This window comes from Acomys russatus, chromosome 6 (genome assembly GCF_903995435.1).
Source record: "Acomys russatus chromosome 6, mAcoRus1.1, whole genome shotgun sequence".
NCBI lineage: Eukaryota > Metazoa > Chordata > Mammalia > Rodentia > Muridae > Acomys > Acomys russatus.
In genome coordinates, this window is record NC_067142.1 from 47,108,685 (window position 1) to 47,124,397 (window position 15,713).

At 37.5% G+C, this 15,713-nt stretch overlaps 1 protein-coding gene across 1 annotated transcript in view; it reads left to right on the forward strand.

Annotated features, from left to right (window-relative positions):
- Positions 1-15,713, forward strand: part of Tpr (translocated promoter region, nuclear basket protein) — a 59,300-nt gene that overhangs the window by 10,434 nt on the left and 33,153 nt on the right. Inside the window, exons 9-21 of the mRNA XM_051147542.1 lie at positions 36-116; positions 193-280; positions 1,508-1,648; positions 2,016-2,107; positions 4,234-4,431; positions 8,826-8,933; positions 9,780-10,006; positions 10,681-10,844; positions 11,440-11,573; positions 11,665-11,813; positions 12,465-12,627; positions 13,548-13,682; positions 14,617-14,757. Of these exons, the coding sequence (XP_051003499.1) occupies positions 36-116; positions 193-280; positions 1,508-1,648; positions 2,016-2,107; positions 4,234-4,431; positions 8,826-8,933; positions 9,780-10,006; positions 10,681-10,844; positions 11,440-11,573; positions 11,665-11,813; positions 12,465-12,627; positions 13,548-13,682; positions 14,617-14,757 (1,821 nt within the window). The remainder of the gene's footprint in view (positions 1-35; positions 117-192; positions 281-1,507; positions 1,649-2,015; positions 2,108-4,233; positions 4,432-8,825; positions 8,934-9,779; positions 10,007-10,680; positions 10,845-11,439; positions 11,574-11,664; positions 11,814-12,464; positions 12,628-13,547; positions 13,683-14,616; positions 14,758-15,713) is intronic.

Genomic DNA, 15,713 nt, shown 5'->3' on the forward strand with positions numbered 1-15,713 from the left:
TTGAGCTTATATTTTATTTTATTTTTTATTTTTAGGCCAAAGAACAACAGGCCAGTATGGAAGAGAAATTCCACAATGAGTTAAATGCTCACATAAAACTCTCTAATCTGTACAAGGTAAATACTCTACCACACACATTAGTACCCTAATGTTGGATTCTTGGCTGGTGGTGACTTTATGGTTAACTTTTAGAGTGCTGCTGATGACTCAGAGGCAAAGAGCAATGAGCTAACCCGGGCAGTGGATGAACTGCATAAACTTCTGAAGGAAGCTGGAGAAGGTAAGATTTAACGTTGTGATAAGTTGGTTTGGTTAGGAGATAAACAGATTTCTTCATATTTGTGTAGCTAATTTAATTTAAAATAAGGGTTTGCTTAATCAGGGACAAAATTTGGTATAGAACAAAGAGCCTCGGCTAGGAAAATTGGAATTATGTTTTAAAGCAAGTGGTATATTTGAAAATGTAGGTGCTAGAGTGGTGGTGTGTTTCCTCTTTCATCTTAGAACAATTTGGGTACTCATACACTGTAAGACTGTGTGTGTGTGTTTACTCAGCCATCCCCAGTGAATATGCTGTTAGCTATAAGTCCTTACGTAATCTCAAAGGGACTGTAGTTCCTCGGATGACAAACATCAGATATTCCAAGTGACAATCTAATCCTTCAAATTACGTACTTGGACCATTAGATAGGTTTTAGGCTTTTATATAGGTTTTAGGCTCTTAGATTCACACATAGATTCTTTGTTAAAATTTCAAACTAGTAAAAACTATAGACAAAGTTTCACAGTTAAATTGTGCCAAAAACTGAAGGAAACTCAAGCAAAAGATCATTTTGACCATATGTAGATAAACATATCTCAAGAGTTGGTGCCAGGACCATCAAGGATACTTAAAAATGCTCAGTTTTCGTATTTAAAGAGGTATAGGACTTGCTTGTAACCTACACACATTTGCTGGTCTCCCTTAAGTCAGCTTCAGCTTATTCACAGTATGTAATGCAATGTCAGTCCTGCCTGCTTCATTGTTTAGGGATGGTGACAAAGTGGTCTCCGTGGTCAGTACAGATGCAATTGTATTAATTTTTTTTCCTGATTGTTTTCAAGCCACAATGTAGTCTATAATATAGAATCCAGGGAAATGGAAGGCCAATAGTACCTATGATCTTTGTGTTAATTTATCTTTTCTACTCATTTCTTATGTTTTAAACTAAAGGCCAAATTGACTCCAAAGATACGCTTAGTACCCCCTTGTCTATCATTCGTATTTTATTCATAGTCCCTTGGGTTTTTGTTGGTAAGAAGTATTAAAAAAGAGACTAGACTCATTAGAATGAAACATTTTAAAGCTGATAAGTAGAGCCAGGACTTTGAGTGGATAATAACAATCAAGTGCAGCCTCTCTATAATTTAATGTCTCCAGAAGGAAAGATCCTTACTATGTTTTAGTTGATAAACTGCAATATTTTCATCATGGTTTTCAATATTCTGTCTTTAAAAATATGTTTAGCTAACAAAACAATACAGGATCATCTTCTACAAGTTGAAGAATCTAAAGAACGAATGGAAAAAGAAATGCTTGAGAAAATAGGAAAATTGGAAAAGGAATTAGAGAATGCAAATGACCTGCTCTCTGCTACAAAACGTAAAGGTATGACTAACAGATAGCTGTTAGTACTCTGAACTGCCTGAACCTATCTGCGTGGCGACTTAAATAAAAATAACAGCATTTCTTTTTTATGCTGCGATACAGAAAACTTACTTGGTTATTTGAAAAATAACACACTAAAAGTCTTCATACCATCATGGGATGTAAATACCATTTGATCACATATGATTATTAATTCCTAGAACAGTTAATTGTAATTGTTATATGGTCTTCATATTTTTGTTATATTTCAAATACAAGTAAGATACATTTTAGTGTCACTTATCCTTTCATTTAAATATTCATTATTGGCTTTTAGTTTTGTGATTTTGCAAAAAGGCTAAAAAAAAATTTAATTGTGTTTGTTCAGGAGCTATATTATCTGAAGAAGAGCTTGCAGCCATGTCTCCCACTGCAGCAGCTGTAGCTAAAATTGTAAAGCCTGGCATGAAATTAACTGAGGTAAGAATGATACTATATCATATTTCTGTTAAAGTATCTTTTATTGACACATACATTCTTGAAGCAGTCCATATTTTTTGTTCAAGATTGGCAAGCTGGGAGACTGGGAGTTATTTGCTACTTGAAAGGTGTGAGAGGAACTCCTGTTGCAAATAAACACTATGTGTCTCTATTCTTCTGATTTAATTGTCAGCTTCCAGTTTACTGCCTCTGTCTGCTAAGCCAGGACTATTCCTGGAAGCTTCTAGCCTCCATATAATCTAATCTAAGCCTAGAACATTTTCAGCCTGAGACTTACAGCTGACTAAGCCCACCCTTACTTGTTCTTTCTGAACTTTGACTGGCTGGTTACACTTAGCTGTTCTGGCTCGAAATTCCTCTCCACACTGTCTGATCCAAACTGGCTTCTCTCTGTCTCCCAACTGAATTGCTCTGCTTGACCTCTAGCAATCTGTTCTAATCTTCATTCTCTGGCTTGTTGTGTCTTTATCTGTGTCTAATTTGTTCTTTCTTCAACCCTGTCTCTGTAAAACTGCGTCTGAATTCAATAAACTGAATGAACTGCCGTGAACTCAACTCACTCTCAACTGAACTAACTAGAACTCAGAGCTCTGCATGCCTATGTCTCCTGGGGTTGAAGGCATGTTTGTTTTCTAGCTGCATCATATAGAACTATAGGTCTTTGGATGTGATCTCTTGCCGGAGTTGCCATATTCTGAATTAAAATTCCTCTACATGTTTCACATCTCCCCCCCCACACACACACACACTATCTTAAATTACCTGAAAATTAGTAGGTGACTTTTAAGAGTTTTTTGGGGGAGGGCAACAAGGTGGTTTCATGAGTGAAAGCACTTGAGCTGGCATTCTCACAAACTTGATTCTATCCTCAAACCCTATAGTGAAAAAGCCAGCTTACAAAACTTGTCATCTAACCTCCACAGACACAACTGCAGCGTGCGCCTGCACTAGGAGAAACATCGTTCACACATATGCAGCAATAAATGTTTTAAAAATAAAAGGAGGAGTGTGCTGGGCTGAAGAGGTGCCCTGTGGTTATATGTGCCTACTGCTCTTGCAGAGGTCCTGAGTTCAGCTCCCATCAGGCTGTTCCCAACAGCCTTTCCCAGCTCCAGGGATCTGTCACCTTCTAGCCTCCCCATGTGCCTTCACTCACAGGCATGTGCCCTGTAAAAGTGACTGTTATTCTCCTTGCTCAGTTGTTGCCTGGGAAGCTTAACTGCCTCTGTCTGCTAACCTAGGCCTAGTTCTGGAAGCTTCTATCCTCTGTACAGTCTAACCTAGGCCTAGAATATTTTCAGCCTCAGAGACTTCCTGCTTAATAAGCTCACCCTTACTTGTTCTTTCTGAGCTCTGGGCTGCCTGGTTCAACTCAGCTGTTCTCGCTCAGTCTCTTCTCTCAGCTGATTTACTTAATCTAACTTCTCTCTCTTGGCCCAGAATTGCTCTGCTTGGCCTCAAACTAACTCAGCAATTTGTTCTAATATTCTGGCTTCTACTCATATCTGGCTCATCCCGTCTTCACCTGAGTTCTCTCTCTGCAACTCATCTCTCTATCACTGTCCTGGTAAAACTGCATCTTAAATAGCTGACCTTTCCCCTTTGTTCTCATAAGAGTTGGGCATATCCTAGTCTGTCAAATCTGATTCATCACCCTTTCTGCCACTTAGTTAGACATCACTTTTAAACGTGGGTGCTTTCTTCTACAAACTAACTTCACCTTCATTCTTTGGAATTAAAGATATGTACCACCATGCCTCTGTTTGCCACTGTCTCCTGGGTTAAAGGCATGTTTGTATTTCAGCCAGATTACACAGACCTAGAAGACCTTTGGATGTGATCTCTTGCCAAAGCAGCCATGTTCTGAATTAACATTGCTCTATAGTGCTCCACTCCCCCCACCTGCTCCCATCCCCACATAATTAAAAATAAGAAATAAGTCTTAAACAAGAAATGAATTTTTAAACTTCTTTTAGTTGTATGTGGCATATGACAAATATTTCTTTTTATATAAGTAGTAAGGGATGTTTATTATGAGCCCCTATAGGCTATATACTACTGTTGTTACACTTCAAAAGTGAAATGACCACCTTTTCTGCTTCCAGTTATATAATGCTTATGTGGAAACTCAGGATCAGTTGCTTTTGGAGAAACTAGAAAATAAAAGAATTAATAAGTATCTGGATGAGATAGTGAAAGAAGTGGAAGCCAAAGCACCGATTTTAAAACGCCAGCGTGAAGAGTATGAACGTGCTCAGAAAGCTGTGGCGAGTCTGTCTGCCAAGCTTGAACAAGCTATGAAGGTTGGTTCCATTTCTGAACTTGAGCTATGGGCATAACTACTAATGAAACATCTTGTACTGGCAAGTTTTTTGTTTTGCTTTAATAAAGGTCTTTGCACTAGTGTAAAAAAAATGAGCCTTTACAATATGGGAGCACAGGGGTGGTTGAGGTGGGACAGTATTGGGGACCAAATGAACTGGTGGCTCTTTGGGGTGTGTGTGTGTGTGTGTGTGTGTGTGTGTGTGTTTCTTCTTCTTCTTCTTCTTCTTCTTCTTCTTCTTCTTCTTCTTCTTCTTCTTCTTCTTCTTCTTCTCTCTCTCTCTCTCTCTCTCTGTTTTGTTTTGTTTGTTTTGTTTTTTGATGACAAGGTTTCTCTGTAGCCTGTCCTAGACTCACTTTGTAAACCAGGCTGGCCTCGAACTCAGAGATCCACCTGCCTCCCTGTGTGCTGGGATCACAGGCTTTAGCTCTCAGACTTTCAGACTGTTTGGGGCTGCTGGTCACAGCAGCAAACTCTGAACTATCTTAACTTTTAATTATCAGACTTAATGGCTCTGGTTACTGTACCTTAAGTCTTAATCTTTCAAGCCTTGCAATTTGGGATTGCTGGTTGCTGCAAGAAACTATTTATACTTTAACTCTTAAACTTCCAGGGTGTTAGCCTGACTGTTTGGGGCCACTGGTCATGGCCAGGAGAGATGGGGGGGGGGGGGGGAGGGAACAAGAGAGAGAACCATACATTCACACAAACATAGGGAGTTCCCACTAAGCATTCATAAAAACATATACACAATCAGACAGATGGACACAGTTTTGGATGAAGCAGAGGACTTCAAACAAGTTCTAACAAGTTTCACAATTTTGCATGTATACATACATACACACATTCTTAATAATATAGACAATCAGACATACAAACATACAATCTGACATATGGACAATATATACATAAATACATATATACAACTGATAGATGAAGTGGAATTCCAGCTGGCTTCAACAAATGTTTAATTCTGTCTTGAGTTTTTATACCATCAATGAAAAAATTACCTCATTCAAAAATAGATATAATCATTACATAAGAAGGGAATTACGGTAGGATCATTGACTCTAAATTCTTTCATTAGAACTATATCTAGCTAGATACTTTTGTTTATTATAAATTTAAAGCAGAGGTTTTATCTTTTCTTGTTTCAGATATATAGTATGTGTTCGAAGCAAGAGGTTTTTGCTTTGTTTGTTTTTTGTTTTTCGCAGCAGGATTTCTCTGTGTAGCCTTGGCTGTCCTAGACTCACTTTGTAGGCCAGACTGGCCTCAAACTCACAGAGATCCGCCTGCCTCTGCCTCCCAGAGTGCTGGGATTACAGGCCTGCACCACTGCACCCAGCTCAAAGAAAGAGTTTTTTATGTCAAGTTTTTTTTTTTTTTTTTTTTAAGAAACAGGTATCTGTCTTTTATAGCTAACCATTCATTCTTTGTTTTTATATTCATCTGGTCTTTCTTATTGTGGTGAATAACTGGACCTTATCCCTGGCCTAAACCTAGAATGAATGTATTTTCTTTGATCATTAATTTGTTTCAACTTTGTTTTTCTTCCTGGTGTAATTCATATGGTGTAGAGAGCCTGGTAGTTTTTGCTGTACTGCAAGAGGATTTAGAATTACTTGAATCAAGTCAGGAGTCATTATCAGGAATTATGAAATCATTCATTTGTTTCATGAAGATAAATCTTCAAAATAATCTGTAGGAGATCTGCCCAACAGAGTGAAGCAATAGGCACTGAGAGCCTCTGCCCTGCAGACACCTGAGACAAGCATGGAGGCAGGATGGCAACAGTAAGCAGTCTTGAGGGCAGGATGGCAACAGTAAGCAGTCTTGAGGGCAGGATGGCAACAGTGAGCAGTCTTGAGGGCAGGATGGCAACAGTGAGCAGTCTTGAGGGCAGCAGGATGGCAACAGTGAGCAGTCTTGAGGGCAGGATGGCAACAGTGAGCAGTCTTTAGGGCAGGATGGCAACAGTAAGCAGTCTTGAGGGCAGGATGGCAACAGTAAGCAGTCTTGAGGGCAGGATGGCAACAGTAAGCAGTCTTGAGGCAAATCCCTGGGGCTTTTCCTGAACCTGGGATGCACCCATTCATCAGCTGTGCAAAACATGAGGGTTGCCTTCAGGAGCTCACTTGCCTGCTTTTGCTAATCCAGCATGCAATTGCTCCCTGCACACTAGAAAGGCTTTACACTACATCCCCACCAAGACAAATTTTCACTTTCAGCTTAATTGTGAGAACCTTTTAATATATTGTAAAGTAATTGAGGGATAAACTTTCTTGGGCCACTCTTGAAATGTTTTAATTAATGCATTAGAACATGTTGGGGGATGGTCTGATGTTTTCTGATGTTAATTACTGTTGTCTGTGTGACCCACCTTTTTTTTTTTTTTTTTTTTTTAATAAAAAGCCATCCCACCTAGGTAGGGCAGGAGATAGGTGGGGCTAGGAGAGAGAGGAATCTTGGGGGGGGGGGGGGCAAAGAGACCACCATGAGGAGAAAGGAGAGAGACCTGAAGAGGAGAGAAGAAGGCTGTCTGGGTTAGCTGCAGGAGAAACCATGGCCGGCATGGATGGAGAATCCGGCCCAGATAAAGAACATTAGCAAGTATTTGGTATTATGCATGGGAAGTGGCTTGATAGAAGTTATTAGAAGCAGATGGCATGGGATTGAGGCAGGGATCCATGCCTGCCCCACTATGGGAGGTAGAGTATTGATATCTGCCCTGCCCCAGGCTAACTAAGGCTATTTTAAAATATAACAAGTGTCTGTGTCTTGATTGATTGATAGCCAGGCCTACTGGTAATACAGATAATTTTTAAAAACAGTAAGAACATTTGCAAATTTAGCATAATCATTTTCCCCAAATGGTTTTGATAGGCCTGTCTAGAAATAATCGTACTGTTTGACATTAAGTGACAGATTTTTTTATGTCATAAAAATTTAGTCTCTCACTATGAATTACTTCAAAACAGCTTCTTATGTTAAAAGTTGCAAGAATTTCACAAATACCTATATGCTATTGGAGGTTATGTTTTACTTAATGAAGAGTTTATACTCTCTAAGTACATTACCTTTAGGGTATAGCTTATTACAGAGAGAAGTCAGTAAGCTTATAAGAGAGCTTTATTGGTGAAATGTAGATAAATAAATTTATATCTGCTATTCTTAACTGTTTTATTTTCTTCTTGGAGAATATGAGTCAACTGCATCCTTAATTCAGAATTATATATTTTCTGTTATAGTTTAGAAATCACTGAAATGCAGACATACCTAATAAAGTCCTTTTCATAAGAGTAAATTTACTTATTTTGACCTAAGGGACTATTGGCAGTCTGACAAATTAACCTCATTCAGAGAGGTCTCTTGGGTCCAATTAGATCCTTAAGTTTCTGTTAATAGGATGCTGCCTGGAACTTCTTGGTATCTGATGGATGTGGGTAGTTAAATGGCAGATAGACTTATCAGTTACAACAGGAGCTTTCACCTTAGAAAAAAATTGTTCCTTCACTACCTACAATAATAACAACAGGCTTAAAGGTCATTCTGTATTTTAATTAACTAGAATTTTCTGTCTACAACATGAATCATGTATTTTCTAGTATAATTCTTCAGTTCTTATTTGTAACGTCCTAATTGTAACCCAGTTGCATCCACCTCGCATGTTAATTCATCTTGTTTTGTACTTAGTAGGTTTATTAGTGCTGTCCTTCATCAATATATCTGTACTTCTTTTGTCACATTTTTTTCGTTTTGCACTTAACTTATGTATAGTTTCTTAAAAGTACATGAACTACCAGAATGTTTTTAAAATTATGTGAAAATAGCTTTATGAACCTAAGTATGCATAAATTGGAGATAGAACATAGTTTTGTTTTTTGTTTGGTTGTTTGGTTGGGTTTGTTGTTGCTGTTGTTGTTTTTCAATCCATCTAGTTTTGTGCTGATTGGGGTGGGTGTCTCAAAACACTGCCTCTAACCCTCTGATACTGTGGCAGCAGAGCCTTTGCTTGCCTTCTCAATGGCCACTGTTTTGGTTGTTGCCTCTTTGCAAATTAACTGCCACTTCTTTTTATCAAACCTGTGTCTTACCCAGAATATTGAATTTTGACATCTCAAATTCATCAGTCTAACCATGATTACTATTCTCTGCTCTTTCTGGCCCTGAAGATTTGGGTTCATTTGGTAATATACTGTGAATTTGACACTATGTGCAAAATTGTACTGGACAACTTGTTAAGTGTAGAAAGAGCTTGGTAGTCATATATGTATATATCTTTATGTACATTTATATACATACATATATATGCAAAGATACATAAATTCTTGAAGGTGACACTGAGTTATCACTTCCATTTCTATTTTAAAGGAGATTCAGCGATTACAGGAGGACACTGATAAAGCCAACAAACATTCATCAGTACTTGAAAGGGACAATCAGAGAATGGAAGTACAAATAAAAGATCTTTCACAACAGGTTAGAATATTTTGTATATTTTCCAGGTTTCTTTGTAACACTGACTGTCCAGTAATGCTTGAGTCTGAATCCTAGTATGTAAGGAGGTGCCTTCTAGGAAAGGCGTACGGTGTTCTCATGCATCAGTAGGAATGCTCTAGCAGTTATAGTCCTGTCTCTATCTTCTCAGGTGTTTGATCAATGTTCACATTTCATATAACATTTGTAATGAGTACACAAACAGTTGAAATAGGGTTTTTTCTTTGTTGTTCTCCATATCCCATCTTCCTTGTCTGCTGTGTCCCAGAGTGTAACCAGTGTTAGCAAACTGGTGTGTATTTATTTCATGTCATTCATATATCAGTGAGCACATACCTGAACATGGCAAGTGTGTGTTTTTGCTAAAATTAGATTATACTGTGCTTTACTTATTACTACGGTTTTTTAAGAAAGGGACTTGTCTCAACCTTGAACTCAAGGCCTCATTCCTCATCTTCCTGGGTGCTGGGTTGTCAGGTGTCTGCTCTCCCTCTACCCTTCCATATAAAACAAATACAAAATAGTTACTGGTGGTATTGTGTTAGAAAAATAGTCATGTTTCTGGGATTATAATTTTCTACTTTGTAGTAAGTTTTCTTTATGTTAAAATAACTATTTCATTAATTTTTTTTAAAGATTTTTTTAAGCGTCTAAAGTGATAGGTCAAGTTTTTCTGTATTGTTTTTGTTTTTTTGTTTTGTTAAGATAATTTATATTAACATTAGTTGTTCTTCTTGTAAGTGGTGTTGAAACTTTTTCATTTCTTCCAGATGGTCCTCAAACCAAAGCTAATTATACTATTTTATGACATTAAACTTTTGTTTCTAGATTAGAGTGCTCTTGATGGAGCTTGAAGAAGCAAGGGGTAACCATGTGGTTCGTGATGAGGAGGTCAGCTCTGCTGACATAAGTAGTTCGTCTGAAGTAATATCGCAGCATCTAGTATCTTACAGGAATATTGAAGAGCTTCAGCAGCAGAACCAGCGTCTGCTATTTGCTCTTCGAGAACTTGGGGAAACCAAGGAACGAGAAGAACAAGAGTCAACTTCCTCTAAGTAAGCAGCGACCACATAGGGTTCTATTGGACTTAGTGTATCCTTAGTGATGCTGGATACTGCAGATACAGTGACTTAGGAGTATACTACTGAGCAAAGATTTTTTTATTATTATATATATGCTTGCTCTGCCTGCATTACACCTGCGTGCCAGATCTCATTATAGATGGTTATGAACACGATATGTTTACTGGGAATTGAACTCAGGAACTTTGGAAGAGCATACAGTGCTCTCAACTTCTGAGCCATTGCTCTAGCCTAGAATTACTTTTAATAAGGAGATAAACTTAATGTGACTAGTGCTAAAATAGGTAAAACCCTACAGTAGCAATATGTGCTTGCCAGACTTCATTTACATTTCAAGAAACAAGTCTTATGAAAAAGATAGAGTACTGGATTTTTATAAAGATAATGTGTTAGGGAAGGAAGCAAGAAGATGGAAATTTAAGTTAGTTGAATGCTGCGAAAGCTTTTCAGATGGTATTGGTGAGTACAAGTACCTAAGTCCTATGGGGTAGGAATTTTAAGAAGAAATTCTTAGGATATTGAAAGAAGAAAAGGGAAAAGATATGAAAATAGTACACATGAAGGTAGAGGATGTTTATATGATTTAGAATAGACACTGTACTCTCCTCTGATCAGGGACCCATGAAGACTAATTTTGTTCTCTGTAGAATTGCTGAGCTTCAACATAAACTTGAGAACTCTCTCACTGAACTAGAGCATCTCCGTGAGTCACGACAGCATCAGATGCAGCTAGTTGATTCTATAGTTCGTCAGCGTGACATGTACCGCATTTTATTGTCACAAACAACAGGAATGGCCATTCCATTACAAGGTAGATCTTTATGTTACTTCAAGAGAATATTTTGGAAATAACCATATGAAAAGGTTTTGTGACAAAGGTGATTGATTGCTAGTCTAATACAGAGATTGACTTCAACTGTGTGTGTGTCACGGTTGATTATAGCATCATCAATTTTTAGGTGTCATTTTGACCCCACTAAGAAAAAAATGAGTATTGTTGGAAACCATACTTGTGAATTATAGGATTTCACAGTTTATTTTTCCTGTTTTAATATTTTAATTTGTAATTATTGCCTCTAGTAAAAAACAGGGAACTTTTTTGTTGCATTTTATTTATTTGTGTGCTTGTTTATGTGCAGACATGAAGGCTACTGTGTGCATGAGGTCAGGATAAATAGTGGAGTTGGTGGCTTTCCTCACAGCAAGTGAGTCCCAGGGATCAGACTTGCTCATGAGGCAGCGTTGCTCACTGAGCCGTAGTTTTTAATAGTTCACTCTTTGAAAGCTCCAGTAATAATTTCCTTTCCACTTCTTGATTTAGTAATGATGCTTTTGCAAATAATCCTTAAAACTGATTTATGAAAGCAAGCAAAAACATTGATTCAGTCTTTTTTAATTTTCTGTAGCTTCAAGCTTAGATGATATTTCTCTTGTGTCAACTCCAAAACGTTCGAGTACATCACAGACTGTTTCTACTCCTGCTCCAGTGCCTGTCATTGAATCCACAGAGGCTATAGAAGCAAAGGCTGCCCTGAAACAGGTAAAGGCACACCTGGTTAGGGTCACCAGTTAGACTTAGGTTCAGGTTTTGGTGAAAATAGGATTGCCTTCTAATGAGCTTCAATATTTAGTTGCAGGAAATCTTTGAGAACTATAAAAAAGAAAAAATAGACAGTGAAAAACTTCAAAATGACCAGCTAGAAAAACTTCAGGAGCAAGTCACAGACCTGCGCTCACAAAACACCAAAATTTCTACTCAACTGGATTTTGCTTCTAAACGGTAAATTTTCTTTTGTTCAAGACTTAGTGACATTAAATGTTACACTTCAGTATTCAGACCAGTCAGGCTCCAGAATTAATTTTTCTGTGGGATGTGTTTCAAAATGGGAAGCTGTAGTGCGTTATTCCTTTGCATTGGCTGAGAATTCTCCCAGGCAGGGCCAGGAGTGAATTCACTATGTTCATGTAAAGAATGCTGCTTGCTTCCTTTCTTCAGATCGAGAGGTCTTGTTTCTGGAGCTCTTTCTGAGAAGGTGGGGAGTATGACTTTGTTTGAGTCAGGATCTTACTGAATGGCACTGGCTAGCCTCAAACTAGTGGCATTCGTGCCTCAGCCTCCCAGCGCTGGTATTGTGGGTGTATACCACCAGGGCTTGCAAGTGTGTTCACTGTGGCTGACATTTTAGAACCTTTTCCTTAGAGTGATTGTTACCTTATGTATTCAAATATTGACAGTGTTTTCAATATGATTTTTAGTAAGTTATTCAGCATGAGACATTGCCTTATTTATAATTTCAATTTTAGCTGCTCAATAAGGGCAGTATAGATGGTTTCACATGATTATACAAGCCACTTTCTAATTTCAATCATGTCAAATTAAGTTTCTGTGGAAGTCTTTAAAGACCTAAGAACTACTTATCTTTATAACCAGTTATGAAATGCTGCAAGATAATGTTGAAGGATATCGCCGAGAAATAACTTCTCTCCAAGAGAGAAATCAGAAACTCACTGCAACAGCCCAGAAGCAGGAGCAGATCATCAACACGATGACACAGGACTTGAGAGGAGCCAATGAAAAGCTCGTTGTTGCAGAAGTAAGACCAAGTACTCCCTGGCCGACTTGTCTTATTAATGGCATTTAATATCACTAGTTATTTCTTTGATTTTATCGGTTGAAATAAAAGTAAAGCATTGTGTGGACTACAATACATTGTTTCCAAATAGCCTACCTATATCTATGTAAGACTTGAAATAAAATCTTAGTTGAGCATTAAAAAAGAAAGATTACTCCCAACTAAATGTCAAATTAGATCATGATAAAGTTAATATCTCATTCTTGTGGTGTTTTATTAATAAGCTAAGTACTATTTGTTATCTCTCTTTTATAAGAAATGAGTTCATGATTGATAATTAATATGACTCAGGACTAAATTGGAATACTTTGAAATATTACATTTCAAATCACTCCTGAATCCTGAAACATAGAGTACATACTTTAAGGAAGAAAAAAGTCTGAATAGATTAATATTTATTTTTGAAAGAAATTCTTAGAAACTAATATGGCTTATAAACTGACACTGTTCAAAGCATATTAGTTTGTCCATGGTAGTTACATACTATATTTGTTCTTGTGTTTTGGATTTTGAGGGAAGAGTTTGCTGTTTTTTAATTATATATAGATGTGTGTCTGTATGTGCGTGTAAGTTCGGGTGCTGGATATCAGTGGCATTGGATCCCCTCGAGCTGAAGTCAAAGAATTGTTTGTTAGAGCAAAGTCATCATATTAGTGTTAAGTCGAAAGACTTTTTTCTTTGGTCTGTTAATATCGTCAATCATTTTTGCTTTATATTTTATTTAGTACATTAAACTGGGAATTGTATTTTCTTGATCAAGAGCTGTAGTCTAAATTACATTAAGAAATACATAGTAAAGAAAAATGATTTTAATTTTGTAAGTATATTACATTTGACAGTATTTCCCAACATTTTTTTCTTTCATTTATATTCATTTTAAGGTAAGAGCAGAAAATTTGAAGAAGGAAAAAGAAATGCTTAAATTGTCAGAAGTCCGTCTATCTCAGCAAAGAGAGTCTTTGTTAGCTGAACAGAGGGGACAGAACTTGCTGCTGACTAATCTACAAACAATCCAGGTAACTAAATAAAAACACACAAAGTGGTATTATCCTTTATCTTCTTAATTTTCCTAACTAGAAATTTTATGTTACTTTTTTCATCCATTATGGTGATCATTAAAATTGGAGGTGTGCTAAAAAAATATTTTAAGGGAAACTCAGAGAATTAGTTGAACAATGTGATTGCCATATTAGAGCCTTTAGAACTCTTGATTATATAACTATTGAAATGTTTTGTGTTGTAAAACAATTTATAGTATGATAATTCATAATATGTTAATTTGACTATGACATAGTTACATATGTTCTGGTGTTTTGGATTTGGAGGTTTGTTTATGTACCTTTTATTCTTCCTACATTAGTCAACACAGTAAATTATTAAGTCAGTAGTTTTCTTTAACCAGCTAGTTTCCAAAGGACAGACACAGAGTCTATGGTTTATTTTTAAACTGCAAGCACTATGATGGGCAGAACCTGAGCTCTAATCCTAACATCCTTAAAACACACATATAAGCCAATACCTTGCCAGTCTGATGACTCCCTGGGTGGATTCTTTTCCCTTACTCTCTTTTTTCCAGCCACCAGCTCTGCCATCCTCCTCCTGTTTCCTCCGAAACCCCTCCCCTCCACTTCCTGTCCTTCTGCCCAGCTGACTGGCCAAACAGCTCTTTATTGGCAACTGCTACACCCACTCAAGGCATTCCTCCACAGAGTTTTGCTTGGTTTTTTTTTTTTTTTTTTTAATTATATGTACTATCCCATACCATAAAAATAAATACATTTTTAATATGAAAAGTTTCCAAAAGTTGTAGATTGTTTTGTAAATCTACAAAAACAATCTTCTGAGTTCTAATGTCACCATGGATTATAATCTCCTACTGTGTGGCCTCTACTGTTCTTGTATTGCTTTACTCCTTTGTTGTGTAGCATCTCTGACTTCTTTTTACCTCAGGGAATACTAGAGCGGTCTGAAACAGAAACCAAGCAAAGGCTGAGTAGCCAGATAGAAAAACTGGAGCACGAGATCTCTCACCTGAAGAAGAAGTTGGAAAACGAAGTGGAACAAAGACATACACTTACTAGGAATCTAGATGTGAGTACCCGCTTCTGGAGATGTGTAACTGATAGTACTGTTGTTCTGGTCTTTGCAGAAACGTCAGTTAAGGCAAAGCATTTTATAAAACTTACAGGCTCATAAATGTGCCTGTTGATTTTTAATATTCTTATTCTTTGAAAGTTCTGTACATGTATATAATACATATAATTATATCTGTCCACTATCTTTTTCCAACTTCCACTGCTGCCCCACCTTGTCTCCTTCTCAACTTTCTGTCCTTATGTTCTTAAATTGTTATTAATAACCCCCTGAGTCCAATTTGTGATTCCTGCAAGCCCATTACAGCAACTGGCCTGCAGCCACATTCCTAAAGGAGAACGTTTCTCCCTCTTTTAATAGCTGCCAGTAGCTCCTTCCCCATCTAGGCTGGAATTTGATTGGCTTGATTTTGGGCAGGCACTGTGTAGATAGGTAACCTCAGCTGTTGATGTATGCAATAGCCATCTCAGGACCAGAGTCAGAATTTTGTACCTTCCATCCCATCCACCTGCTCTTCTGTTCTTTCTGCCTCCACTTCCAAAAATAATCCCCTGAACCTTGGATGGTGGGAAGTTGATATAGATGGCCTGTCCATAGCTGAGCACCAACGAGTCTGCATTAACCGTGATGCACTGCAGAAAGACCTTCCCTGACCAAAGTTGAGAGCAGCACAAAGCAGTGGGTAAAATATAAATCATTTAGAGTGCAGTTTGATAGCATGACCATTTACCAAGTGTCCACCTGGGCCTGTGAGCTCCTTGGTTCTGGGCTTTTGACCATGTTGACAGCACCAGACATGAAATTCCTCTTTATCAGCAATAATATTTTAACTGTGTGCTTAGGATGGAAACCAAGAGTAGTAGTGGTCCCAGGAATTTAGATACTGGGTGTTTTTTATTATTTGAGTTTTCTGTAGCTTTCTTCTGAAAGACAGTAAAGGTTAAAAAAAAAAG